At 40.5% G+C, this 26911-nt stretch overlaps 4 protein-coding genes and 1 long non-coding RNA gene across 6 annotated transcripts in view; 2 read left to right on the top strand and 3 right to left on the bottom strand.

The window, feature by feature from the left end:
- Positions 1-235, top strand: part of abce1 (ATP-binding cassette, sub-family E (OABP), member 1) — a gene marked incomplete at its 3' end in the record, with an annotated part of 25736 nt that extends 25501 nt beyond the window's left edge. The window contains exon 17 of the mRNA XM_079671188.1: positions 226-235. Coding sequence (XP_079527314.1) covers positions 226-235 — 10 coding nt within the window. The remainder of the gene's footprint in view (positions 1-225) is intronic.
- Positions 236-791: 556 nt separating this feature from the next.
- Positions 792-6544, bottom strand: LOC307031692 (uncharacterized protein). 2 transcript variants are annotated; one of them, XM_079669001.1, is made up of 6 exons: positions 5916-6544; positions 5750-5832; positions 4374-4399; positions 3833-3888; positions 2410-2766; positions 792-1849 (listed from the first exon to the last, which is right to left on the bottom strand). In XM_079669001.1, the coding sequence occupies exons 2-6, from the start codon at positions 5789-5791 to the stop codon at positions 1623-1625; spliced, it is 708 nt and encodes a 235-aa protein (XP_079525127.1). In that variant the 5' UTR covers positions 5792-5832; positions 5916-6544; the 3' UTR covers positions 792-1622. The 2 variants fall into 2 exon arrangements, with proteins under 2 accessions (XP_079525127.1, XP_079525126.1); XM_079669000.1 differs by lacking the exon at positions 5750-5832 and having other exon boundaries at positions 5916-6543.
- A 265-nt stretch (positions 6545-6809) lies between these two features.
- On the bottom strand, positions 6810-10556 carry LOC307031693 (snaclec stejaggregin-B subunit beta-1-like). Its single transcript, XM_079669002.1, has 2 exons — positions 9727-10556; positions 6810-8704 (listed from the first exon to the last, which is right to left on the bottom strand). Exons 1-2 carry the CDS (start codon positions 10034-10036, stop codon positions 8367-8369), a joined length of 648 nt encoding a protein of 215 aa, XP_079525128.1. The 5' UTR covers positions 10037-10556; the 3' UTR covers positions 6810-8366.
- Positions 10557-10993: 437 nt separating this feature from the next.
- LOC307031694 (C-type lectin lectoxin-Phi1-like) lies at positions 10994-15104 on the bottom strand. Its single transcript, XM_079669003.1, has 4 exons — positions 14887-15104; positions 13312-13352; positions 12713-13111; positions 10994-11247 (listed from the first exon to the last, which is right to left on the bottom strand). Exons 2-4 carry the CDS (start codon positions 13343-13345, stop codon positions 11135-11137), a joined length of 546 nt encoding a protein of 181 aa, XP_079525129.1. The 5' UTR covers positions 13346-13352; positions 14887-15104; the 3' UTR covers positions 10994-11134.
- Positions 15105-21995: 6891 nt separating this feature from the next.
- LOC307033272 lies at positions 21996-25954 on the top strand. Its single transcript, XR_013806443.1, has 6 exons — positions 21996-22067; positions 23446-23486; positions 23834-23933; positions 24211-24245; positions 24919-25020; positions 25092-25954. It is a non-coding gene; the product is annotated as an uncharacterized lncRNA (long non-coding RNA).
- The last annotated feature ends 957 nt before the right edge of the window (positions 25955-26911 follow it).

Below are 26911 nucleotides of genomic sequence, written 5' to 3'. Positions count from 1 at the left end.
TGTATACAGTTAAATCGAACGGACTTGTTTGTGCAGATGTGAGCGTCCTTAACAATGGTCAATAAATCCTTGACAGCGGTCTGTCTGTTCTGGATTAACAACGTGTCACGTGTTCTGAATTGACCAATCAGAATCGAGTATTCAACTAAACCATGTAATAATTTGTATAATAACACCTGTCTCTACTGTGAAACTCACACTGCCTCAACAAACACGTGTTTCCAGTTCAATCTGAACCTTAGTCTCTGTCTGTTCATATTTCACTTAGAGCTGAAACTCCTAATGTAAGAAAGAAGTGAAACATTTAAAGGTTTGAGTGGAGTATTAATCAGTAGATCAAAGTTGTACTCACTTCTGAAATCTCTGCTATTAATGAATATAGGAGTCAATGGGGCCGTTGGTGGGTTCTCCTGTTACTGCGAGGCTCACAGCTCTGCATGTGTACGTCCCTTTGATTCCACAGAGACTTTGTTGGAAAGAGGACACTTTTATACGTTCTTCAGTCAAATGAAGTACAAAGAGTAACAACTGTGGAAGTTAGTTTTTATATTATTTATTTGATGTATTTACTTTTTATATTTGTTATTTGATTTAATTGTTATTAATAGTTTATTTCCTAATCAAATTTAAATAATGTTATAAAAAATATATTAAACTTGTATGAAATATGTATTATTTAACAGGGACAGTTTAGATAAATAAAAAATATCTGATTGGCTTATTTTTATTAAATCCCTGCAAATATCCAACCATCCTTTTACAGTTTGTATCAACATATAAATACACCACGATTCAAATAATTTATTTTAATGATTATAACCAGAAACACTGCACGGCTGAAGGAGGCAGCGATCAGTCTGTGTCCGGCGAGGAGCGTGCACGAGGCGCGCGCACCACACACACACGTCCAAAGCGACTTAAAATAAGTGCAAAAACCATAAAGAATCAAACTCCGAACAACAAGGAAGGAGCAGATATATTCACTTCAAACAAGAACATACCATAGTTAGTGCTGGTGAATCAGATACAAGGCCTACATTACATCAACAAGTGCTTAGTTTTATTTTGGTTTTAACAATCAAATTCAGTCAGAGAATTCAGTGTTTATCATCGCTGCTGCTGTAGTAAAATAACACATGTTCCCACATTAACATATATTACATAACTTCAGCTGCAATTCAGCAACACTTGAATTCCTTCGACTCCACCTAACTAGATTTAATGTAACTACATTCATTTCTTCCTTCAAAGCATATTTTATTCTAACATAGAAGAAACAAAATGTCCTGTTTGTTGAAAATATACTAAAAGCACGGATAAATCCAATCAAGGATCAATTAGTTAAAACATGGTGGATACATCTGAATAACTTCCTTTGATCTTTTAAAGTGTCTTTCCCGTTTGTGTAGTGCTCACAGAATGTAATGTGATTACAGCAAACAGGGAATACATCAATAAACACTATTACCATGCTTTGGGCTTCTCTTCATAAAAGCTTCTGCATACAAATATACATTCTTCCTCAAAAGTCGTGTCTGACGGTTAAATCAGAAGATGATGAGAACCTTGGACTTTTCTTGTTTTATAACATTATGCTCCCACGATTCATTTGGAGAGGAGTTTCAGACTCTTTGGGTTTGATTCTCTGAGGAACTCATCATCTGTACATCCTCATTGATGTATCTTTTCATATGAGGACATTTAGTGAGGCAAACTTTGAAGACACAGACAGCGGCAGAGACATTCAGTAGAATTGCTGTAAGTGTCACTCCAAAGTAGATCAAGATGTCTCTCCGTCTCTCTGGTTGTGGACTCTCTCTTGGTCTCTGAGGTTGGAGCTCAGCAGCAGCTTGGGGAAATACACAGTTAGTAACATCATGTTGACGGGGAGAAGACCTCTTTCAGACTGAATACAATCACCACCTGCATCAGAGGTTGCATTGAGTGCAGTGACGCGTCCTAAAACCTGGAAGTAAGCTGCGCATGGGCTCCTTCCAGTTCCCTCGACAAAAAAAGCAATGGGATTTCTCCATAGGATTTTGGAAAATAATAAATCATAAATCTATCTATCATAAATCAAACCGATAGATTTATGATCAGAAAAATATAAAAGTAGGGTAGACATGTGGAGATTATCCGGCTGAACAAATCGTGCATTTATCAAACAGGTTTGATCCCACAGATCTTATTTCCAGCTATTTTCCTAAATCCTCTGGAGAAATCCCGTTGCTTTTTGTCGAGGGAACCAGCAGCTTCCTTCAGGGTTTAGGACGCGTCACTGCACCTCTCTATTGACTTTTTTTTTTTTGTATTGACATCTTTGTTGACCATTACACCAGAGCTGCTGGAGTCTGCACATTAAAGAAGTGAAGTTTGACAGTAAATAGCACTAATACTGAGGTTACTCACCAGTGACGTTGAGCCAGCATCTCCTAGAGTCAGTCCCATCAGGTCTGACGAGTATGTCACACACATAAAACCCAGAGTCATTGGTACTGAGTCTGGAGACATGAAGTGTGAGGCGTCCTTCTGTGAGGACGTCTTTGTCCCACTGGACTCGTCCTGCATACTGTGGATCCTCTGGGGATTCAACACCTTGATGGAGATGAAACAGGACGTAGGGTCTGCTCTCAGTATAAAGCTCACAGAAGGTAGAGATGGATCTGAGGGAAGTGTCTCTTCTGGAGCTGAAGGTCCACTCCAGGGAGATGTCCTGGTTCTCCTCTGTCTGATAGGAAGTCTGAGTCACATTCACTACAAATGTTCCTATGGAGGAGACACAGAGGGACTCTTTAAACTGCAGCTATGTTTCTGTGGAGGAGACACAGAGGGACTCTTTAAACTGCAGCTATGTTTCTGTGGAGGAGACACAGAGGGACTCTTTAAACTGCAGCTATGTTTCTGTGGAGGAGACACAGAGGGACTCTTTAAACTGCAGCTATGTTCCTGTGGAGGAGACAAAGAAGGACTCTTTAAACTGCAGCTATGTTCCTGTGGAGGAGACACAGAGGGACTCTTTAAACTGCAGCTATGTTCCTGTGGAGGAGACACAGAGGGACTCTTTAAACTGCAGCTATGTTCCTGTGGAGGAGACACAGAGGGACTCTTTAAACTGCAGCTATGTTCCTGTGGAGGAGACACAGAGGGACTCTTTAAACTGCAGCTATGTTCCTGTGGAAAAGACACAGAGGGACTCTTTAAACTGCAGCGATGTTTCTGTGGAGGAGACACAGAGGGACTCTTTAAACTGCAGCTATGTTTCTGTGGAGGAGACACAGAGGGACTCTTTAAACTGCAGCTATGTTCCTGTGGAAAAGACACAGAGGGACTCTTTAAACTGCAGCGATGTTTCTGTGGAGGAGACACAGAGGGACTCTTTAAACTGCAGCTATGTTTCTGTGGAGGAGACACAGAGGGACTCTTTAAACTGCAGCTATGTTCCTGTGGAGGAGACACAGAGGGACTCTTTAAACTGCAGCTATGTTCCTGTGGAGGAGACACAGAGGGACTCTTTAAACTGCAGCTATGTTCCTGTGGAAAAGACACAGAGGGACTCTTTAAACTGCAGCGATGTTTCTGTGGAGGAGACACAGAGGGACTCTTTAAACTGCAGCTATGTTTCTGTGGAGGAGACACAGAGGGACTCTTTAAACTGCAGCGATGTTTCTGTGGAGGAGACACAGAGGGACTCTTTAAACTACAGCTATATTTCTGTGGAGGAGACACAGAGGGACTCTTTAAACTGCAGCTATGTTCATGGAGGAGACACAGAGGGACTCTTTAAACTGCAGCTATGTTTACTGAGAACAGCTTTAAAAAGAGACAAACTAACCAGAGACACAGGAGGTGAGGAAGAGGTGCAGCAGGATGAGGAAGATCATCTTTTCCCTGTGATAGGAAACACACATCAAGGGTCAGAGGTCAGACTTTAACATATTATCACGGTCTAAGCTGCAGTGATGGGTTTCTGCCACAAGATGGTGCCAGTAGTTAATGATGAGATATCATGTGTTCTGGCACCATCTTGTGGCAGAAACCCATCACTGCAGCTTAGACCGTTTTTATTTCCTAATCTCAAAGCTGCTTGTGGAAGGGAAGAGGGAAAATCCATCAACAACTTGAATTTGTTTTATTTTGTTGCATTCAAATTATTTAGAACATGTGGAGGACAACACCAGGTATCCCAATGTATGTTAAAGGATCCATGTCATGCTTTTCCGGTTGTCACCCGTCCCCTTGTGTGTTTTGAAGGTTTTTCTGCATGTAAACGGTCTGCAGTCCCAAACCCTCAAAGTACACCCTGTAGGGAGTAAAACTCTAACACAGAACAGACCTGTGTATTGTTGGAGATTTGGAGGATGTTGAAAACCAACCTCGTCTCCGCGTGTCGTTTGATAAGCTGGGTGAATTCGGGAAAAGGAAGGGATTAAGAAACACCAGAATACAAGTTAAACAATAATCTTGCTTTAATGATAAACAGTAACGATACAAATACAAAGAAATCACGAAGCACTCTGCAGAGTACTCCGGGCTCAGGTTCTACCACCGTGTGAGACAGGTCTCAGGAACGGCCGGTGAAAAACAAGAGCGCGAACCAAAGGAAAACACAGGCTTTCATACTAAAACACAGGAGGAGGTGTGTGCGGGCTTTCCCCCCGAGGTCATCTTATTGGCAGAGACCAACACATGGCCTGTCGCACCCAATCAGTGCGACACAGCAGAAGAAACCCGGAAACAAAAAGTCTCATTCAGTTTTACGAAGACCAGACACCTTTTGGTGTCTGGTACGAACTTGCTCTCAACAACAAGTTTCCTTATCTTATTTCACATCTTGTAGCCAGCACACACACATCCCCTTTATGGCCCTCTGTCCCTGTCATAAAAAACTGCTTCCATTTCATATAGAGTAATGAAAGATGTTTAAGCTAATTTCTCCACAATGTTTGTAGCCATTTAGTACCCACACATGAAAGAATAAGAACAGAGGTATAGTTGACCAGTAATCCTGTAGCACATATATTTTACTGCAATGAAAACACACACACATCTGCTACAAGATTGTGTAGCGCACACCCTTCTTTTACGAGGGAAACATTCCAGAGTTTCGGCCCTATCTCCAAATAAGGGTGTCCCATGCTCCCATCTCTTCTCTAAACACAAGTACTTCACCTCAATATATTGGGGGAGGGAAAAGATACTTTGTCCCTTCAAATTTAACACACATGAATATATATAAGGTGACATTAAAATGAATATACCAGATTTAACTTTCCTGCCATAACACGTTACTTTAATCCTTCAAATAATTCAAATAATCCTTCAGTATGCTGACCCAGAACGCCTCGTTGGAGATTTCTCTTTTTCCGTTGTTTGCTTCCTGGGTTCTGTGACGTGTGAACACGAACACCCAAGTGAGATGTGTTTGTGACCCATCATTCAAGGGTGGTTTTCACTGTAAGTAAAACATCTTTTTTGACGGACACAATCATTTACATTTTTTTTACTGTGTTCAATCTGAATTTAATTTAAAATAAAAAACATCGATATTGATTCTGACACTTCTACATCCAACTCACAGGTGTAACCTTGCTTTGAGAAAAAAGATTATTAATTTAACCCTTTTAGAAGGGAAGATATGTTCATTTGTTCTGGGAATGTCATTTTCGAGCCTGAGTCGCGTAAGTGCTGTCATAACTGATGTATTCCCTCCAGATAGCTAAAAATACATTTACTTACTGTACTTACTTACTTTAACAAGATGCCTGTGTGCTTTGTACCAGGTTGTTATCATACCAGTAGTAATAGTACCTCTTGCTCGTTCTCGAAGAGCAACTAAAACAAAACACGAGAGTGTACCTTGTTAGCTAATGTAGCTAGCTGACATTAACGTTACAGATTACACTCGTGTTACTCACCGAAACCTTGTAAAGCCGGTCCCGCATGTTGGCTCTTATGGAACCGACTAACTCCCCTTTTTCGTATGTACAGCTCTCAACATGCCCAGACTTGGAGTGATTTTCACCTCTTTTGATACTTTTCGCCTCATTCTGAAAGAAAGAGGTGAAATGTACCAACGTGATGGCCATCTTGTTGTTGGTGACGTGTGCAAGAGGAGCAAGACCATAGTTGTAGTTCATTGAGCGCTTCACACAAGGAAATGTGTAACTTCACAGTTTTACGATACATTTGAATTTTTTTGACTTGCAATATTATCTTTTAAATTGACAAACATCATAACAAAAAGATAATCTTTCTCTCCCCATTGACTTCAATACATTATTTTCCCTATATAAGGTCCCATGGAGGTCCACCGGAAGGGGAGGGACTTGACCACTCTATATATAAAGAATAAATTAAAAAAATTTTTTAAAGCTTTATACGGAAAATCAGCACTTTTGAAACAGGAAGTGAAACAGAGGGATATGAGGCATGGCTATAATGGGTGATCTGTATTTTGGGCAAAACACTTCATAGACATGTTTTTTATTTATTTTTATATATCTGAGACCTATGTTATTGCCTACAAATAGCATGCTAGTTGACCTTTAAAAGATAACTAGAGCAACACAAATATCTCCATCAATTTACAAGTTTATACAATTATAAAACCATGGATTATATATGTGTTTCACTTTCAAATAAGCACCTCTTATGTAAAAAAAAAAAAAAATGGTGGTACAAATATTATAACCATTACCACATTTCAACCATAACGTAAAATATTTATGAAAAGCAAAACATTATAGATTTGTCTTTTTATATATTTTTTCTTACATATAATAGGACACAACAACAATTCAAATGATGATTACAGGTTTCACACTTTAAGAGGATAAATATACATGCATTATATCAATAACTACTACAATAAATCCATATCATAAAGCAGAGATGGAGGAGTCCTGGACTCGGCACTCGAGCCGGACTCGAGTGCCGATTTTCTGGACTCGTGACTCGACTCGGACTCGCGCACTGATTGACGCGACTCGGACTTGGACTCGTGAATTCTCGTGCACTATGACTTGGACTCGGATGACTTGGACTCGGACTCGACTCGGACACTCCTTGGGTGACTTGGACTTGGACTTGGACTCGAACACAGGTAATGATGACTCAGACTTGGACTCGAGCAAGTTTTCTATGGAGTCTGATGTCCTCTGTCCTGGACCGCAAAATGCTCATTATGTGGAAAAAATATTGAAGAGAAGGCTCCGTAACACATTACTATAAGGATCGAGTTCAGACATAATAGCTGTCTTGAACACTATCATCAGAGTAACGTGATCTAATCAATAAATAAAGATTCAGCCGATAACACGAAAGCACATGGCTACTTAAGATGCAGAATGACGCCCTTTTGCATGCTAAGTAGCCATGTGCTTTCTGGGGCTAAATCTTTATTAGTAAACCGATTTAACCGGTAAAAGTTCCTTCAAAATAAGAGTCCCGATCTTATTGCTATCAAAATAAAAGTGCAAAACGAAAACTTTACCATAGGAAAATATTGGCATACAAATATAATCAATTCTCTAAAAGTTAACTCATTTAAAATATAGTTTATTTATATATAATAATAATAATAATAATAATAATAATAATAATAATAATAATAATAATAATAATATTAATATTAGTAATAAGCTTTATATTTGTATAGTTTGGTGATTGACATTATTCACCCACGGATCTATGGGTTGGGGTATTGTTCTGCACGGACATTTTAGTGAGCCGGACTTCCTATTTCTGCCGTTCTTCGCTTCCCGTCCATGAAGTTGTTTACATGTGTGTTCCGATGCTAAATAAAAGTCTAGCTTGTAGCTTCGATACCCCGCCTCCGACTCCCATCTCTCGGCACCACAATAGCACCTATTACAAGTATTGTAGCCAAACTGGCTTCACAGCAGTTCAATAGACAAGTTAATATAACATGACAGGGTAAAAGCAATGTAGAGGAGCAGCTACATTTCAACACATATATCCACGAAGATGAATACATGAAGACTTGTGACTCTGACTCGGACTCGAACACAGGTAAGGGTGACTCGGACTCGACTCGGACACTCCTTGGGTGACTCGGACTTGGACTCGGACTCGAAGAGTGGTGACTCGAGAGTGACTTGGACTCGTGAATTGGTGACTTGACTACAACACTTTCATAAAGTAATTCCGATGTTCACAGAGGCAAATGTATGTTAACTTTAGTTTCGCCCCTTTTTCTCAATTTTAGTTATTAATCTGTTAGTAATTTAGTTTCTCTTCTCTTCAGGCTGTGATTTCTATATTTGAACTAGAGCCATTCAATAAACCCAGAGAGCAGATACATATTAGAGAAGAGTGAGCTTGTTGCAGTAAATATACCAATGGGTTTACTTAGCGCAGATGAAATGAAACTTTTCATTGTCAGCCTTTTTGTACCACTCCCCATCTCTCTTCATGACTGCAGCCATGCCACACTGCGCATCCATTCCTTGTTGGGCCCAGTTGTGATAGCAGACCAGACGATCAATGACCCAGAACCACAGATCCAGAGTGCAGGTGTAGCGCATTCCCAGCCAGACGAACTCAGTGTCGGCCATCTTGGCTCTCTCTTCGACCCATCTCTGCTGGTGACTGTCAGTGATGGAGACCAGGTCATGGTGCTTCGTTCTGCAGTAAGTCAGGGCCTCATCCCAAGTCTTCTTCTCTTTGATCAGGATCACTTTGTCTGTCATTCAAATTGATTTTTTTTTTGTTGAAAAACTCAACTGTAATAATATAGAACCTTTCTTACAATAATCCTTGTGTTTTTTAAATATATAAAAGTCCCCACAAAAAAGAAGCACATAAGATACAAATGGAATAAAAACCAATGGTGAGGAAATATAAATCCAGAAATGACGTGGCACCTTATGTAAAAGCCAGGTTAAAAAGAGGACAAAAACATGACTAAATGATATTCAAACTTTAAGTAGTAAAAATATTATAATCCCAGTCTATCGTAAGATTAAGGACCGAATCCAGATCGGTAATTCTGTGTATATTAAACGTAATTTCACAACTAAAGGATTACATTACATTACATTGCATTTAGCTGACGCTTTTATCCAAAGCGACTTACAATAAGTGCATTCGACCAGGAAGATACAACCTTTAAGAAAACAGAATCATATAAGTACATCAGGTTTCATAGAGCCAAACATTTCAAGTGCTACTCAACTGGCATTTAGAAAGCCAGCCCTTTATTAGTATATAAGTGCTTTGTTAGTAATTCTATCGCTCGAAGTGGAGTCTAAAGAGATGAGTTTTCAGTTTGCGTCGGAAGATGTGTAAGCTATCTGCTGTCCTGATTTCAATGGGGAGCTCATTCCACCATTTTGGAGCCAGGATAGCAAACCCACGTGTTTTTGCTGACGGGAACTTGGGTCCCCCTCGCAGTGCGGGTGCAGCGAGCTGTTTGGCTGATGCAGAGCGGAGTGCACGTGCTGGGGTGTACGGTTTAACCATGTCCTGGATGTAGGAAGGGCCAGATCCATTCACAGCATGGTACGCAAGTACCAGTGTCTTGAAGTGGATTCTAGCAGTTACTGGAAGCCAGTGAAGGGAGCGGAGGAGCGGTGTGGTGTGGGAGAATTTGGGAAGGTTGAAGACCAGACGAGCCGCTGCAAGGATATTCAACATGAATGTAAAAATATATAACTGAAGACATGAAATAAGAATACTTTACTTATAGACTTTAGAAAAACTCACCGTCATAGCAGTAGAATGGTTGTTTTTTTTCGCAATCGTCGGAGCTCCATTTTCCCTTTGTAGTAGTCATAGCACATGTTTTTGAGGCTAAATCTTTAAATGAGTCCGGATCCCAGTGTCTGAAAGAGAAATTCTTCCCATCCGACCAACTCCAGATCTCTCTGAACAGGCCGATCCACAAGTCAGAAGAGCCATGCTGTTTCTTGAATTCAGTTGAATTGATGTGTTTGATTCCACTGATCAGGTCAGTGCAGAGGCGCGGGAAGGTATTTTGAGTGGGGGTGCTGAGGTGCTGGACTCCAGTGAACATTATTACGGGCACTATAGAGCACGCACAAAAAAACTCCCCACACGCAAACACACAGTAAACCCGCGACTGTTACAATAAAGGCTCGATAATCAGCTCCCGGCATATAGGCAGGGGTAAAGTGCTATCTTTTACGAGTGGGGAGCGGACCTCACCTCCTCTAGGGGGGTCCGGGGGGATGCTCCCCCGGGAAGATTTTTTTTAAATATTGAAGTTAAAGCATCAATCTGGTGCACTTTGAGAGCAACATTAAGAGATCTATGGATACATCTCTCAACACCCAGATGAAACACAACTGTAAGCAGATGTTCTTTTTCTTTATGGATATTTTACAAATCACTCCCCTTTCAAACTGTATTCTTGTTTTACTGCCATATAGTATTTCATAACTGTTTTTCCTTTATTCTCTTATTTTTTTTTATAACTATAATGATCATATGAAGGTGTGCCACGGAAATAATCTTTTGAATAATTTTTGACCAAACCGTTTGAGACCCACTGAGATAACTTAGACTAAAGTTAACTATCTAAACACTCAAAGAGTCCTTTAGCTCACCTGAGCCTCTCAGTCTGAGAGGAGAGCTCTCCTCAGCTTGTTGTGGAACAAACAGATCCGTATGTCCGTTAGTGCAGCTAGCTAACCAGATGCTAACAACACGGTCCCTGCTGCTGGCACCGGTCCCTCTCTCTCTCCCCCTTTCTCACACACACTAAATGCGCTATTTCCGCACACACACAGAGCCGCGAGCTTGAATGACACAAGCACACTTTTATTTCCATGCAACTCTCTGATTGGTCTGGTGTCTTGCCTCTGTTGCATTCACTGAACACGGGAAATTACAGTCCTGCCGTCCTTTCTAGTGTCTTGATGAGGTTCACGTAAAGCACGGTTAATGTATTATATTATTGAGGTATAATTGTCCGGGCCTACAGAAAAAACATTCGGGGCAGGCCAAAATATTATTTTACCAACAATGTGGAATTTATTGGCTACATATTACACAGATTATGCACAGCGGGAGCAGCAATAACCGTCACATAATAATTCAGACAGGGGAGCTCCGCACCCCCTGCCTGCCGCTAGGGTGTGCTGCAGCGCCCTCAGCACCCCCCTTCCCGCGCCCATGGGTCAGTGTGACGTTCTCTGCAGTAGCTCTGAGCCTGAAGCCAGTTCTTTTCTTTTTCAATTGCAGAGTATTTCTGAGGCCCTGTTTCTGTGAGAATGAAAAGACAAGTTTTTAAATAATTTTCTCTTAGTTAAATCATGTTTAAAAAAATTATGTAAAAATAATAACTTTGCCATTACAATATATTTAAACAAGTAGAATTGTATCATCAAAGTTACCAATAATGTTATGTGAAAAGTAAAAAGCAACATTTAAATTCATTTTACACGTTTTAAAATCATTTTCTCTTACTTAAATCATGTTAAACAATGATGTTAAATATAATGAATACCATCACCATGTAGATTGAATAATAACAAAATAGGCCTATACTTTATCATTACAATATATTCAAACAAGTAGAATTGTATCATCAAATTAATTAATTAAATTAAATGTAACTCTACAGCAGGGGTCGGCAACCCCTGGCACGCGTGCCAGCATTGGCACGCGTCACCGTAACCAGTGGCACACTAGGAATAAGTGAAATAAGTGTGCAAAAATATTTAAATTAATTTTCGGATCCTGAACGAGACCGCCGCCAGAGCGCGTCTCCCCGTTACCTGCAGAAGGAAGCCATGCACCCAACGCAGCCCCGCTCTCTTTATCTCCAGGTGACTTTCTGCCGCTTTCCTCCGTGGTGCAGTGCTGATCGTTTCACCACGGAGGAAAGCACTTCACTAATTGCAGTACCCATAAGGAGCTGTACAAATGCCGCAGTTTTTGCGTGGCTGTGTCTTTAGTTGAAAGCCCAGTGGCGATCTGCTCATCGAAATAATATTCTACAAAGGGGCGGACTGGCCATCTGTGTGTTGAACTTTCCTGTCGGCTCCCAGACCGTAGTCGAGGAGGGCAGAAGCAACAAGCTTCAGGTTCAATAACCCACTTTAGCTTAAATGACTGGAGAGAGGCGAGCTCTTCTTGGGAGGCCGCTGCATTTATTTAGCTGTTCTTCTGTTTCACAAAATACATCACAGACCTCTGTTTTTCTGCTTTCCCGTTTCACTTCCAGAAACATACACACGTTCCCTCACTGCCGCTCTACCATTCACAAACACACATGCACAAGCCGCACCCCTCTCTCTCTCTCTCTCTTAAAGGGACAGCGACCTCATCTCACTCTGCATGACCCTAATATCATAACATGTGTGCTCTGGAGAATCACAAAACGGACGATCGTCATTATTATTATGCCGTTTAAACCAATTATTTAAATGTGTTTGTTAAATTCGGCATCATGTAAGTTGCGCTGACAGGTCCACACACTGCTTCCCCGCAGCGAGGCTCCCCCGCCCTCCTGCTGATAGTTGACGGGCGTCAAGCTCCTCACCCCCCCCCCCTTGTTGATAATTCTCGATCGTTGGCACGCTGATAAATTCTTTTTTTTTAAATGGCACTTCCTATCAAAAAGGTTGCCGACCCCTGCTCTACAATGTACAGCATGAGTTATCTGTCAACTATTGTTACACAGTATGATATCATTTATACAGCATTAATAGTGACATATACTCACCATTGTAGCAGATAAACTTATGGCTTTCAGAACAAGGGAAATCGTTCCATTCTTTTTCTCCCCTAATCATCACACAGTTCTCAGGATTGACACCTGCATTGTTCGGCTCATGTTTATGCCATTCTGGCGCACATTCTGGATTACATTCTGTAGGATAGTACTTCTCCCCCGGCAGAGACCAGTGCCACTCTTTGATATCTCTTTCATTGATGCTCCTCAGTCCAATCCAGGCGTCTGTAGTCTGTGAAGAGTTAGTCAGTCTCTCCAGGCCTCTCATGTCAGACACTGTAGCCAGGTCAGTGTAATGCTCTCTGCAGTAACTCTGGGCTTCATCCCAGGTCTTTCTCTCAGGAATGATGTGGTACTCATAGAGGTGACATGTGAAGAAGGAACACTGACCTAAAAACAGAGACAATTCTGCAGTGATGGAGCTGACAGTATGACAAGCATCTGATCATTAAATCAATCTCATGAGTACTAGAATCACCCCATCAATCACCATCTTAACGGGGTCTGAGTTCACTTATTCCACTTTTTACTGTTATTGAGAGTGAGCTGTTTCATGACTCCAGATGTGATTTAATTTAGAATCCACTTACCCATCAGAATGAGCACAAACAGACTCCACTGCATCTTTGCTCTGTTCGATGAAACCAATATTGTTAGTGTGCAGTGATCATTTACAAATCTTGTAAATGATGTCAGTTACATTTAAATTATTTTTAAATGGGTCAGTCCAATGACCAGAAACACAGACTGCACACCTCCCTTCAGTGCAGCAGTTTAATGAGGAAGTTCATGTTAAGAAAATGCAAATTCTGAGCAGCACCAGCAGTAACAGGCACACACCACCAGGCTGTCAGGAGGCTGAACTCTCTCCCCCCTCTCCCCCCCTCCCTTCTCTCCCCTCTATCTCACCTCTCCACCCTGCCCCCACTGGACCGGGACTTTAACACCCCCCCCCCCCCCCCCCACACACACACACACACACACACACACACACACACACACACACACACACACACACACACACACACACACACACACACACACACACACACACACACACACACACACACAACAAATCCAGCACCAGTGACTTTTATGGAAATATGTTGCACTCTCATTTGCACTATGTTCATCATCTTTTTTTATATATATCTTGCTTACTTGAAGTAAACAGTTTTTTTGTAATTATTGAGTGTTCTTGTATTTTTTTTTTGTATTTTATACCTCTGGACTGTGGGAAACAGTATTTCAATCTTTCTGTGTGTACAAACATATTTTGAGATTGACAATAAAGTTGACTTTGACTTGACTTCATAACATTTATGTTTAGCAGATGGAAATGTCTCATTTCAAAGAAACACCAGTTGCAAACTTAACAATAACTGTATAGTGGCACACAACAACACTTACTTTTTATGTTTGTTTTTTTGTCGAGGCTATAAGTATTGATATGTTGCTGGTGATTTATTTTGTAGATTATTTATTCACATTATAATGTACTCCTACTATTTGAGACATAAACTGAAATTCTAGCTGAATTAAATTGTGTATTGTTGCTACTATAAGCCCGATTAAAAGATGTGTGTTAATTATTTTATTAGTGGTGAATTTACCCTAATGTAAATTACATTGTGTTTATTTGAACTGAGAGTGAGATTGCTGTGTATACACATCGTCTCCAATAAAACATTTAAGATTTACCACCGTTTTTTAAAGCAGGAAGATAGTGGGTTTTTCAGCCCTGAGTAATGTCTACGGGACAGGCTGCATACATCGCCCACAAAGCTCTAAAAACAACATGAACCTGAAAGTTAAAACTCAGGGCAAAAAATTTCCACTAGACTCAGATTGCTTTGTTTTAATTATAAATGTCCAGCGTTCTTGGTAAAGTCCCCACCCTTTGTAAAAAAAAAAAAAGTTTCAAGATAAAGTTTATAATTCAAAATAGACACTGGGATTTTTAAATCAATAAATAAATATTCCAAGTGATTTCAAGAGAAATAGATTTAATGGAATAAATGAACATAAAAGGGTTTTAGATTTCATTGCTTCTGATTGAGATGTGATTCATTAAATGTTCCTCCCCTTTGGAAAATATTCTGAAGGAGAATATCTTTCTCAAAAATAAACAAAATATGAAAGTGACTGAACAGAATCACACATACTTCTCCTGAGCCGTCCTGTCAGCTGCTTCTCTCTCCGTCTCTCTCGATGTGCTGGTGAAGACTCAGATATCCACGAGGTCGCTGCTCTCTTTGAGCCACCTTTGGACAAACATTTGAATATTGAAATTCAGATGTCAAGGGGTCTATCATGGTGGATATAGGATCCATTGACGGGAAGAATATCATTTACATGCAACAGGGGAAAAAGTTGAACACACTTCCTTGTTGACGACTCAGTACTGTGGGCAATCCCCACAGGAGCTATTTGGAGTTTAGTGTCTTGCACAGGGACACAACGACATGCTGACTGCAGCGGGGTTTGAAACTGTGACCCCATGATCCGAACACCAACGCACAACCCACTGCACCACACGCCTCCCAAACACAACTCAAAAACATTATCTCTTTGTTGTCTCTATTCTTATGAGTCTGTCCATCCAGCTATTTCATTCCTGTGAATGCTATATCTCAGGAGAACGTGAGGAATTCATTCAAGTCTTGCACAATCTTCCACTTGGACTCAAGGACCAACCAATTTCTGTCACATGTTTGACCTTTGATTGTGATCAAGAGGCCAAAAGTCTGTGACCTCACAAAACACAATGTTGTGGCCGTAAAACAAGAATTAATATGTTAGCTATGACAAAGTCTCTCAACTTTCTGATGGGATGAAATTATGAATCGATGACATGTTGGACAGACATGGATGTAAACTGCTTCATGACTGGTTGGCAGAAGCTACAAGTTCCAGATGGTAACTCCAGTTTAGTTTAGTGCTCTTAATAGCATACATGTTATTGAACGAGGATATTCAAATAAGTGTGCAGGCATTTTATACACCAATAACTATTAGAATTATCCTAAAGTATATCAAGATCAGTAAATAGCAATAATCGTGCATAAACAAGATACTTTTGAGAAACAATTTCTCTAAACAAATAGGACCAAGTGTAAGCCAGTGTGGGACACCTTATAAAAAACCTTAAGACTTGATATGGAACAATTGGAAACTATTGCCTGATTTCAAGAAAGATAGTGAGAACAACCACTTATTTAACTGGTAATTATCTAGCTTCACAGATCAGGCTTAAAGTAAAATATTAATTATAAATATACATAATACAGTAGGGATTACTGACTGATCCAGCCAGGCCATGTACAGAGCACTGGGGCAGTCGCTGTGTGGCACAGGAAGGCTCCCGGGATATTAACATCACATTTACATGAACATATCAAAACACCACAACAAGAACAAAGACTGCTCTTGACTTAGGAGGAAACACATCCCATATTTCTCTCCTATTTGAATAACTCTGCCATGGCAACCGTCACAGTGTCCACCTTTTTAATACAGTTTGGTATCACTGTTTTCATGTCCTTATTCTGATAAAGAGGCCTGAATACATGTTTCACCTGCTGTATATTCCATGTATAATACAAAGACTTAGACTTAACTTAAAGAGAACAAGATCCAATGGGTGGTCCAGGATCTCATGATTTCACCTTAAGGGCTGTACTGTGTACACACACACCCACCCACCCACCCACCCACACACACACACACACACACACACACACACACACACACACACACACACACACACACACACACACACACACACACACACACACACACACACACACACACACACACACACACGCATACCATGTATACATCACTTCAGGGGACATTACCTTGACTTACATGCATTTTCTGGAGACTTATCCAAACCTTAACCATAACCAACACATGCCTAACCCTAAGCCCTTACCCTTAACCCTTACCCTAACCAAGTATTCACCCTAAAATTAATGATGGGGACCTCCATTTTGTCCCCATAAGGGAGGCGAGTCCCCGCACGTGACAGTGTAAACAGATTTTGGTCCCCACAAGTATAGTAATGCTAGGCCATACACACACACACACACACACACACACACACACACACACACACACACACACACACACACACACACACACACACACACACACACACACACACACACACACACACACACACACACACACACACACACACACACACAATCAAATCATTGAAATGTCTGGGAGTTTTGGCTTTACTGTGCACGCTCCCGCGAGGTGCATGCATATCTCGGCGGGCATGCATAACACTGGCAGTGAGCCACAAAGACCGTGAATGATCTGCATAACATTTCACAAGATTTCCAATTCCCTGTTTGGTCCTTTTGGTTACCCAGCAAAAGTCACTGTTCTTTACACTGACTGTCAGATATGAAGGTGAGGTTTTCATTTCGAAACAGCACTCTGATGTGAGACAGCTTTGAGCAGGCCCGGACTGGCCATCGGGAGGACCGGGAGGTTTCCCGATGGCCTGTGTCTTGCAGACTATAGTTTGTCCCCCTCAAAACCACACTGCTTCCAGTTGTTCTGTTAGAACAGAGCGGCGCTGGAACAGAGGTTTCCAACAGTGGCGTCGCCTGGCCTGCATCAGGGCATTAAGGTCCGGACACACCAAGCCGATTTCGGCCGTCGATAAACGTCTGGCCGTCAATGAGCGTCCTGTCGCCCTACTCAGATTGGTGCGTCCCGTCTCGTCTTTCCGACCATGCCGACATTTCGGCAAAATAAATCACTCTGATTGGCTGTTCAGCTTAGAGAAACAGTGCATGAGAAGCAAAACGGAAGTGAGAAACACAAACAAACGTGTGGTTTCTCCTAATTGTTCGATTCCGCCTCGTGCTATCTGCTTCCACAAGCAACAGTCCAAGAGCTGATACCCCCAGTACCGCACTGAACATGTTTTCGATTATAAGTTGCTATATCAAGATCTGGGTACTTCTACTTTGACTCAAGTACAAGATCTGAGTACTTCTACTTTGACTCAAGTACAAGATCTGAGTACTTCTACTTTTACTAAAGTACAAGATCTGAGTACTTCTACTTTTACTCAAGTACAAGACCTGAGTACTTCTACTTTTACTCAAGTACAAGATCTGAGTACTTCTACTTTGACTCAAGTACAAGATCTGAGTACTTCTACTTTGACTCAAGAACAAGATCTGAGTACTTCTACTTTGACTCAAGAACAAGACCTGAGTACTTCTACTTTTACTCAAGTACAAGATCTGAGTACTTCTACTTTGACTCAAGTACAAGATCTGAGTACTTCTACTTTTACTTAAGTACAAGATCTGAGTAATTCTACTTTTACTCAAGTACAAGATCTGAGTACTTCTACTTTGACTCAAGTACAAGATCTGAGTACTTCTACTTTTACTCAAGTACAAGATCTGAGTACTTCTACTTTGACTGAAGTACAATATCTGAGTACTTCTACTTTTACTTAAGTACAAGATCTGAGTACTTCTCCCACCTTACACGTAATTGGGGTAATAAAGCTACGACTTAAAGGGGACCTATCATCCAAAATGCACATGTTGATATCTTTTCTACATCAACATGTGTCCCCGGTGCGTCGGGGAACTCACGCAGCGTCAGAAAATAAAACCCTCTCTCTTTTCCTCAGTACCCACATCTTTTAAAAACAGGGGTAGACAAAAAACTAGTAAGTAATAAATTACGAATAAATAATATATTTTAAATTTACATTTAAGTTTCTTATACTACAACGAGCGGATACAGATTTGCTGCCGATCTGACGTCAATTCGGCGGCGGACTCACAAAAAACTTCACAGACATGTTTTATAAAGGTATGGCCCTACAATATATGTTTCCAATATAGCATGATAGGTCCACTTTAATTTGTCTGCCGTTGTTGTGAGTGTGGACGGAGCATATACAACGTTAGCTTAGCCTGATGGATCCGATCTCCATTTAGAAAACACGCATTTTAAAAGGTGTTTCGCCTGCCGTCTGTCTGCAGACTTGTCAAAGCATTAATTCATGGTTTTTACTAACCGGTATCAGTATGTTGTTACTTCAGAATCATTTAGAAACGTGTTTTAGAATTAAATCAATATGTTCATGTAGTTGTAGTTGTAGCCCCCTGGCCAGCGCGTCTTGTTTGAATGATGCGAGTAAACACAGCTGAACAAAATGGAACAAAATGCATCTCTAAAAACAGTGGACTAACTCTTTAAGTCACAAAAGACTCCAATTATTTAAATATTTTACAAAAAGTTTGTCTCCATGCTACTTCATGCAGAAATATTATCTTTAAATGTCACTTATATTAATATCATTATACACACAGAGGCAATTTTTCTGCACAATGATTACGTTTTATACTTTAAGTACATTTTGCTGATAATACTTTTGTACTTTTACTTTCCAAGATTTTGAAGGCAGGACTTTAACTTGTGATGAAGTATTTTGACAATAATGTATTGTTACTTTTTCTCAAGTGACATACACTGAACACTTATTTGACCTCTGCAGCTACACAGTGAAAGGAATCAGGATGTGAAACCAGTTTGAGTATAACCACAAAGAGCTGATGTCGACATATTCTCAGTTTTTACTTCTGCTTTTGTGATGAAGGACAGGTCATCTGGAACACAGCTTCTTTCTTCCTTGAAAAGTGTATCTATTTTAAAATCTCCAAGAAGTCATGTTGTCCTGATTGCATTTTAAAAGTCTTCACTGAAACTGAGAGCAGTGCACTTGAGCCAGAAAGGAGAGCCATACGCTGCAAAAACTGTATTTGCAGGGGAAGTCGTAACAGCTAAACAAACAACTAATATTCATTTCAACATAGAGAAGTTACAGTAAACATAAACTGCTATTATATTGTCTGCTATATTGCTGCTATATTGATACCTAGACCAGGGGTCGGCAACCCCTGGCACACGTGCCACCATTGGAACGCGGCACCGTAACCAGTGGCACACTAGGAATAAGTGGAATAAGTGTGCAAAATACTTACATTTTATTTTCGGAGACTGTATCTAACATTACTCATTTTCTTTGTGGTTGGACGGTCATGAGAGTGAACTGAATTCAGGTTGAGGTACTTGTACATTTCCTGAGTATTCCCATGTTATGCTACTCAACTGCATTTAGAAGGGAAATAATGTAATGTCTTTCCTCTACATTTATTTAACAGCTTTAGCTATTCTTTTAACAAAGTGCATCTCTAAAAATGTAACTAGTGCACGAACAACCAAATAGGTCGATTGTTCAAGCAGTTATTACAACCTATAATCAAGTTTTAACGTTATCGACCTCTAGTGCTCCCGTTGACTGCAAACGCTCCGGAGGGTCGTATATTCACAAATAACCTTCTCTGGAAAATCCTAAATTGTGGAATAGTTTGGCCATTAAAATGCTTTTTGATTCGATTTCTAGCGAGAAGTGTATTTTGTACTTTAAAATCCACGTCCAGTGGATGTGTTGGATCTATAGTTTGATAGATATTACGAAGATGATTTGAAGTCTCGCCAGGAGAATAAGTGCAGCCTCCATGTAAAGTTAGCGTGGGTGAAAACTGTTTTTCCGGTCTCTAAGTTTTCATAATAAAACCGGATATATTCCCCTCACTGTCAAATGATTACTCAGTGATATCTGCATCACTCATCCACTAAAAAACATCAGTTTATCCTACACTACCCAGAATCCCCAGCTATCGTTTGGGAACACAACATCCGCCTTGCTTTACAAACCCCGTGATTAGTCATCAAGCTCTGTGATTGGATGTTGGAGTGGCAGTGCGACAAGGTTACGCTGAGCGTCAACAGCTCTTTGAAATGGAATGGAACCACGGCAGACTTTCCAAAACTGGAATTGGACGGGTCCAGCCCCCGGGTCCAGCCCCCGGGTCCAGCCCCCCCCGAACTACACATGCTGGCTATTGTGTGTTTCGCAACATTATATGGCACGTCTCTTTATAAGACGTTTTCGTATTTCCCACAATTAGAAGTTGCTAGTATTAAACTGTGTACACCCTGGAGGTTTAGGGGATACGAAACACAGTGGTGTTATCACATTTAAAACATATAATCAATAAATGGGTGAATTAATATACCCACATGACACCTAAGGTCAGAAGAGCTTTATCTAACAGCTGGACTTATGTCTGTGACCCCTCCTGTTGTTCATTGATAAGCCTGAAACATGCACTAGTCAAGGTTCAGAGGCACATTTTGCAAATATGGCAGTCGATTGTCTTAAAGGGGACCTATCATGCAAAATGCACTCTTGTACGTCTTTTCTACATGAACATGTGTCCCCGGTGTTCCAGGGAACTCACCAAGTGTCAGAAAACACAACCCTCTCTATTTTCCTCCATACCCAAATCTCTTAAAAAGGGGCTGCAATGGATCTGATATAGACTGATCCAGATTTGAACACTTTACTGACGTCAGTAAAGTGGCGCTACGGCTATTGTTCAATTCTCCACCAATCAGGGGAATGTGGGGTTGGTTCCACGGCCGGCCATTGCCGCTCGAAAGCGCTGGAGACGCTGTAGTACTTATGCCAGGCCTGTAAGTGGCGTTGTAGTCTGCCACAAAAGCAGCGAAGAAGACTTGGCAGACATGGTTGCCATGGTTGCCCTTCTGTTTATTCTCCGCTGTGGCTCTTTTTCTCCCTCCCCGAGGCAAGCGTTTGCGCCTCCTGCTTTACAACAAATGAATAATGACTCTATATAATCATATGTAAGGGATAATGTGCAGGGACGCGGTCATTATGGGGAAAAGAACACCAACAGGCTGATCAGGAGCCGGACGCGAAGCGGAGGGATCTAGATCGGCATGAAGGTGTTATTATCCCGCTTATTACATGGCCACATTCTCAACAAAGTAACGACATGAGTCCCAATATTAATTGAAATGCTTTTATGGATTTAGAAAATGATTTTATTGATTTAAAAAATAGTTGTATGTATTGATTTAAATTGACATGGATCCGCTAAGAAAAATAGTCCGTTGTTACCGTTTGAACTAACGTAGCAACGGCAGGAACTGCTTCAATCGCGTTTTTGATTACAGATCTGGTCCTTCTCCCTGTTCTGTCCTCCCTGTCGTTAGTTTCCCTGGTGTGTCTAATTGTCTGATTGTGTTCACCTGTTGCCCTTGTGTTTCTCCCTCTTTTACCCAGCTGTATCTTGTTCCTTGATTACCCCTCCCTGTATTTAGTCTTGTCTCTTCCTGTGTTCCCCTGTCGGTTCATTGTTTGTTTGTCCTCTCTTCACGTCACGCTTCTTGTTTGTCTCTCCGGTCTTCCTCCATGTTTCTCACGGTCAGTTTTTGTGTGGTTGTTTTCTGTTACAGTTTCAAGTTATGCCATGTTTTGTTAATCAGCTTTTAAATAAAGCTCGCTTTGGTTTCGAACCCAGTTTTGGAAAGTCTGCCGTGGTTTCGTTCCATTTCAAAGAGCTGTTTGACGCTCGGCGTAACCTTGGCGCACTGCCACTCCAACATCCAATCACAGAGCTTGAGGACTAATCACGGGGTTTGTCAAGCAAAGCGGATGTTGTAGTCCCAAACGATAGCTGAGGATTATGGGTAGCGTAGTGTCTTCGGCCATCCTAAACTCCGAAAAAACTATTTGTTTCTCCGAATCGAAGGTTAAAAACACAAAAAGCATTGTACACCATTCAAACCAATCAATATTGTGTAATTAACAAGGATAAACTGATGATATTTAGTGGATGACTACTGCAGATATCACTGTGAAATCATTTGACAGTGAGGGGAATACTTTTATTATGACAACTTCGATCCCTCCTTTCACAGAATATTATTGCTTGCTCATAAAGAAATGTTTATGAATAATATGCTCCCAGAAAGTCTTAAACTATGAAGAGAAGTGAGCTTCATGACAAGTGTTAATGCTGAGTAAAAACATAAGGAAGGAACGGCATTTCTGCTACTTTATTTAGATTGTTCACTGAGTCATCAGGAGAGGGCACCGTGCCAGGCACCAGCAGTTCAGAGCAGACAGGGAGAATGAGGCCGAATAGTGTAGGGCCTGGATCGTCCTTGGACAGGGCTGGATCTGTCGGACTTCGTGAAGCCAAGAGGCGTGGGCCAACCAGGACCCTACAGCACCTCACTCAGAAATATACTTATCCAATCACAATATGACACCTTTTATCTGTAATAAGTATATGAAATGTGTTTTCGGGGCTCTGGAAGGAAGTTTGAGACAGTTAACTGCTTGGAGTGGAAAGTTCTCGCGGTCTGTGGATCACTGATCTCCGGAGACCTCAGCTGAGCAATTATATTCCTTATCCCAACTGAAATAAATCAGCTGTATTATAACTTTATTGCCCGGTCCGACTCCTTGCTTCGCAGAGGAATTCTGAACACGACAATTTGGACGCTGACCACACATATTTAAAAAAACGGAACAAATGCATATGAAAAATAAAATGCTCAAATGATCATTTTGCGTTCTGTTCTTTGTCTTTATATTTTGAAATATTTCAGTAATGAATTCATTATTTTATTTATTTATCTTTGTATTTTTACATTAGTCTACATATTCATTCTTCTATTTATTGATGTTTATATATTTTTTAAATTGTGTATTTACCTGTTTAGTGTACTTTTTTGAAACCTGTAAAATATTGTATTAACTTCTTTGTATTTGCGTTCCTTTTTTCTTATTCTAGAATCAGAAGCAATGGGCCAGTGGGACTTCTGTTTAGCTCACGTACGTTGTATTGACTAATGCAGTGCCTCGGCCCTGCTGCTGCAACACGGGGGGTGTTGTTTGCTTAACTATTTTACATTCAAAGCTTACTAATACTAAATATGTTGAATATCCAAATGGACTTCTCAGAAATACACCCACCAAGTGTGAACGGACAAACTGTTCTCGAGATTGTAAATTGTTCTTATGTATTACATGAGAACAATTTATTTTGTTCATGCTATTTTTCAGAACACTTTTAGCTAGATATACTTGTTTTAAAGTAGTGGGGACATGTCCCTAGCATAAAGGACATCCTATAGAACCAGCAGCAGGCGTGGCTTTCTGAAAATCACTTCACTTCTCAGGTGGGCCCACCCACCAAAAGCAGTCAGACGGCTCCATGTTCTTTATAAAGCAGCAGCAGTCTGCCTCCTGCACACAGCTGCTGGTCACCCACCAGACCAGGTAAGAACACTCTCCTCTGGCAGGAGCAGGACTCTGTGGAACATCCTGTTTCTTGATTTCTTTATCAGGTTTATTTTATAGGATTCATTTTGAGTTTATAGTCCATGTTTAGATTTAGGTTTATGTTTAGTCAACATGTCTCATTGTTCACTTGTTAAATTACAGTCACTCAAGTCTCGTCTCGTCTTGCACTGTCTGTCATTGCACCTCCTGTTTTATTTTGAACGTACCTTTCCCTTGTTGATAGTTGCCACCTGTGTCCCCTTAACTCTTGCAGATAGGCCTCGTCTCGGCAAGAAGGTCATACTTCAGGTCATATATATATTTTACATTACCCTCTGGTTTACTTCATGTTGCTTGGTGCTTGGAGTCATGTCACCCTCGGTGTATCGGTAAGAGTGAGGGCACTTGTTTTTGTTAATGTCAATATAACATAACTCATATGTTTTGTTTTGAAAAAACTCTGTATAGTTGCACATGGGTGTGAATAGTTGTTTTTTGCTATTTCGATATTTCCACCCACAAACAAGTATGTGATGTGGCACTTCACTTCATGCTGTACATTGACATGCCTAAGCACCAAAGCATTTATACATCCAGGAAAAGCATGTGTCAAAGTCATGGCCAAGGTGGATCAAAGCTATTTCAGAGGCAGATATATGATACACGAAACACAACATACACCGTTTACTATGATGCTATGTTTTTTCACCGTTTGTGTAATTCAAATGAAATCTGTTCCTGGCCCTGGAAAGGTTTTAATATAACATCCATCTCTTAATCTGGCTGATGGTGTACGGGAGAGCTGTGCAGAGTCTAACGTAACAATAGTCTCTCTTTTTAAGGGTATGGATCAAGAGATGTTTAACAACACATCTTTTAAAGGGATATTTTGAAGTGGTCAGCTTTTGCAGGGTACTCCCTGTCAAATGAAATGAAAAGGAAATCAGAATGTGACTGTGTTGTGCTCTGTGTGTCTGAACAGGTCTTGCACAGCCATCGGGGCGGCGGCAGTCATGGGTTCAGGACAATCGTGCTACATTGAGATTGAGAATCAATGCACTACCTACACACTTGGCGACCCAAGGTATCTGAAATCTTCCATCAAGTAAATAAGTTCTCTTTAAATATTCTCTGATAATCAAAGTTTTTGAACAGCAGGGACAGCAGGGACAGGATGTACATTGATAGTGGATTCTGTGAAACACCTTTAACACCGACTGTTGCCCCTGGAGCCACTGGGAGAGCACTAGTCATGAAGCATAGCGGAACAGCGACAGGATCTGTTGGCGTCGTTACCTACGATCTCATGAACAGGGCTACAAATGTGGCAGCTGAGGAAATAGCTGTCATGTTTCTTGCGCCCTTTGATTTAAACCTGTACTCCAAGTTGTTCGCATTGGGAGTTTTTGATAAGAGCATACCGTGTGATTATGCTCTTTATCAAGTGATGATCAATGGCAATCCAACCACGTTTAGCAGAAAAAAAGCAGGTGGCTCCTCTCTCACTTATGTGGGGGGTAACATAACCATCAGGGGAACAATGTCAGATACTGACGATTCTGTCATCAAGGTGCAAGTTAGCGAAAACTAGAAGTGAGTGAGTCAGCAGTGGCTCCCAATAATGAACCATCAGGGTTAAAGGTATCAGAGTTTTCATTTGCTCTCGTTATCAAATCAGTAATTGCTTTGTACTCGGCTGCATTTTGGGTCATCTGTGTTACACAGATACAAAAAGTCACATGACTTGAAAGCCTGCAACGTCTTCTACTATTCTCTTTATTTGTATCTCTGCACCTTTGAACACGTACAATTACTTTTACCGGGGTTCAATCATATCTCAACTTATTAAGTCTGACATTTGAGGGAAAATGCTTTGAAAATCTAAATAATTTCACTTTGCTTTGATTCACTTTTAATAAAAAATGATATAAATAGTAAGAGGTTGTCTTTTTTGTTATGTGTTGTGCTCCATATATGATTAATAAAACTAAATAAATATGTAAAATGTAAAAACTGAAGTGTTCTTTTTCTTCTGTCTGCTCCCTCTCCCTGTTAATACTTTTGTTCACAAGATGCTTGGAGTCCATTGGTCTGCACATGATGCACATTAACCACCTTTTAAACAAAGCTAGCTCAATCTGACAGACTGACACATGGGGCGAAGCACTGCGGTCAAGCCAGCCGTCTTTCAATAAAACAACTCTGGGAAGCTGGATTACAAAGTAAAGGATGGCATGTGGTTCATTTCTATTATTTGCGATTGAGGAACAGGGTAATTTATGAGAATAATTTTAGGACTTATTGCTTCATAAACTTGTTGCACAAATACTATGAACTACTTTTACTGTGTACTTTCAGTAATTTGAGTTTCAAAGTCCTCTCCAGAGAACAAAAATGAGCATTTTTTTCAACTTTAATGTGGTCTAAAAAACATTTCTTCCATAAGTAGTTTATGAAACTGCCATGTTTGTACTTAATACTTCTAGGACTACTTGCAAACATAATATGAACTACTTTTACTGTGTACTTTTTCAATAATTTGAGTTTCAAAGTCCTCTCCAGAGAACAAAAATGAGCATTTTTGTCAACTTTAATGTGGTCTAAAAAACATTTCTTCCATAAGTAGTTTATGAAACTGCCATGTTTGTACTTAGTACTTCTTAGACTACTTGCAAACATAATATGAACTACTTTTACTGTGTACTTTTTGAGTAATTTGAGTTTCAAAGTGCCCTCCAGAGAACAAGAATGACCACATTGAAGTTGACAAAAATGCTCATTTTTGTTCTCTGGAGAGGACTTTGAAACTTAAATGACTCAAAAAGTACACAGTAAAAGTAGTTCATATTATGTTTGCAAGTAGTCTAAGAAGTATTAAGTACAAACATGGCAGACTCATAAACTACTTAAGGAAGAAATGTTTTTTATCCCACGTCAAAGTTAGACAAAATTGCTCCTTCTTGTTCTCTGGAGGG

Source organism: Notothenia rossii (genome assembly GCF_949606895.1).
Source record: "Notothenia rossii genome assembly, chromosome: 3".
Lineage (NCBI taxonomy): Eukaryota > Metazoa > Chordata > Actinopteri > Perciformes > Nototheniidae > Notothenia > Notothenia rossii.
Note: the sequence above shows the minus strand (reverse complement) of the source record. Positions and strands in the feature narration are given on the sequence as shown.

Coding starts and splice junctions, on each gene's coding strand:
- LOC307031692 (XM_079669000.1), bottom strand. CDS start 6,137: ATGAACTACAACTATGGTCTTGCTCCTCTTGCACACGTCACCAACAAC. Junction 2,767..3,832: donor CCTCACCTCCTGTGTCTCTG/GTTAGTTTGTCT, acceptor TCTCCTCCATAG/GAACATTTGTAGTGAATGTG. Junction 1,850..2,409: donor ATGCTGGCTCAACGTCACTG/GTGAGTAACCTC, acceptor TATTTCCCCAAG/CTGCTGCTGAGCTCCAACCT.
- LOC307031693 (XM_079669002.1), bottom strand. CDS start 10,036: ATGTTCACTGGAGTCCAGCACCTCAGCACCCCCACTCAAAATACCTTC. Junction 8,705..9,726: donor ACCATTCTACTGCTATGACG/GTGAGTTTTTCT, acceptor TTTGAATGACAG/ACAAAGTGATCCTGATCAAA.
- LOC307031694 (XM_079669003.1), bottom strand. CDS start 13,345: ATGCAGTGGAGTCTGTTTGTGCTCATTCTGATGG. Junction 13,112..13,311: donor GTTTGTGCTCATTCTGATGG/GTAAGTGGATTC, acceptor CTCTGTTTTTAG/GTCAGTGTTCCTTCTTCACA. Junction 11,248..12,712: donor TAAGTTTATCTGCTACAATG/GTGAGTATATGT, acceptor TCATTCTCACAG/AAACAGGGCCTCAGAAATAC.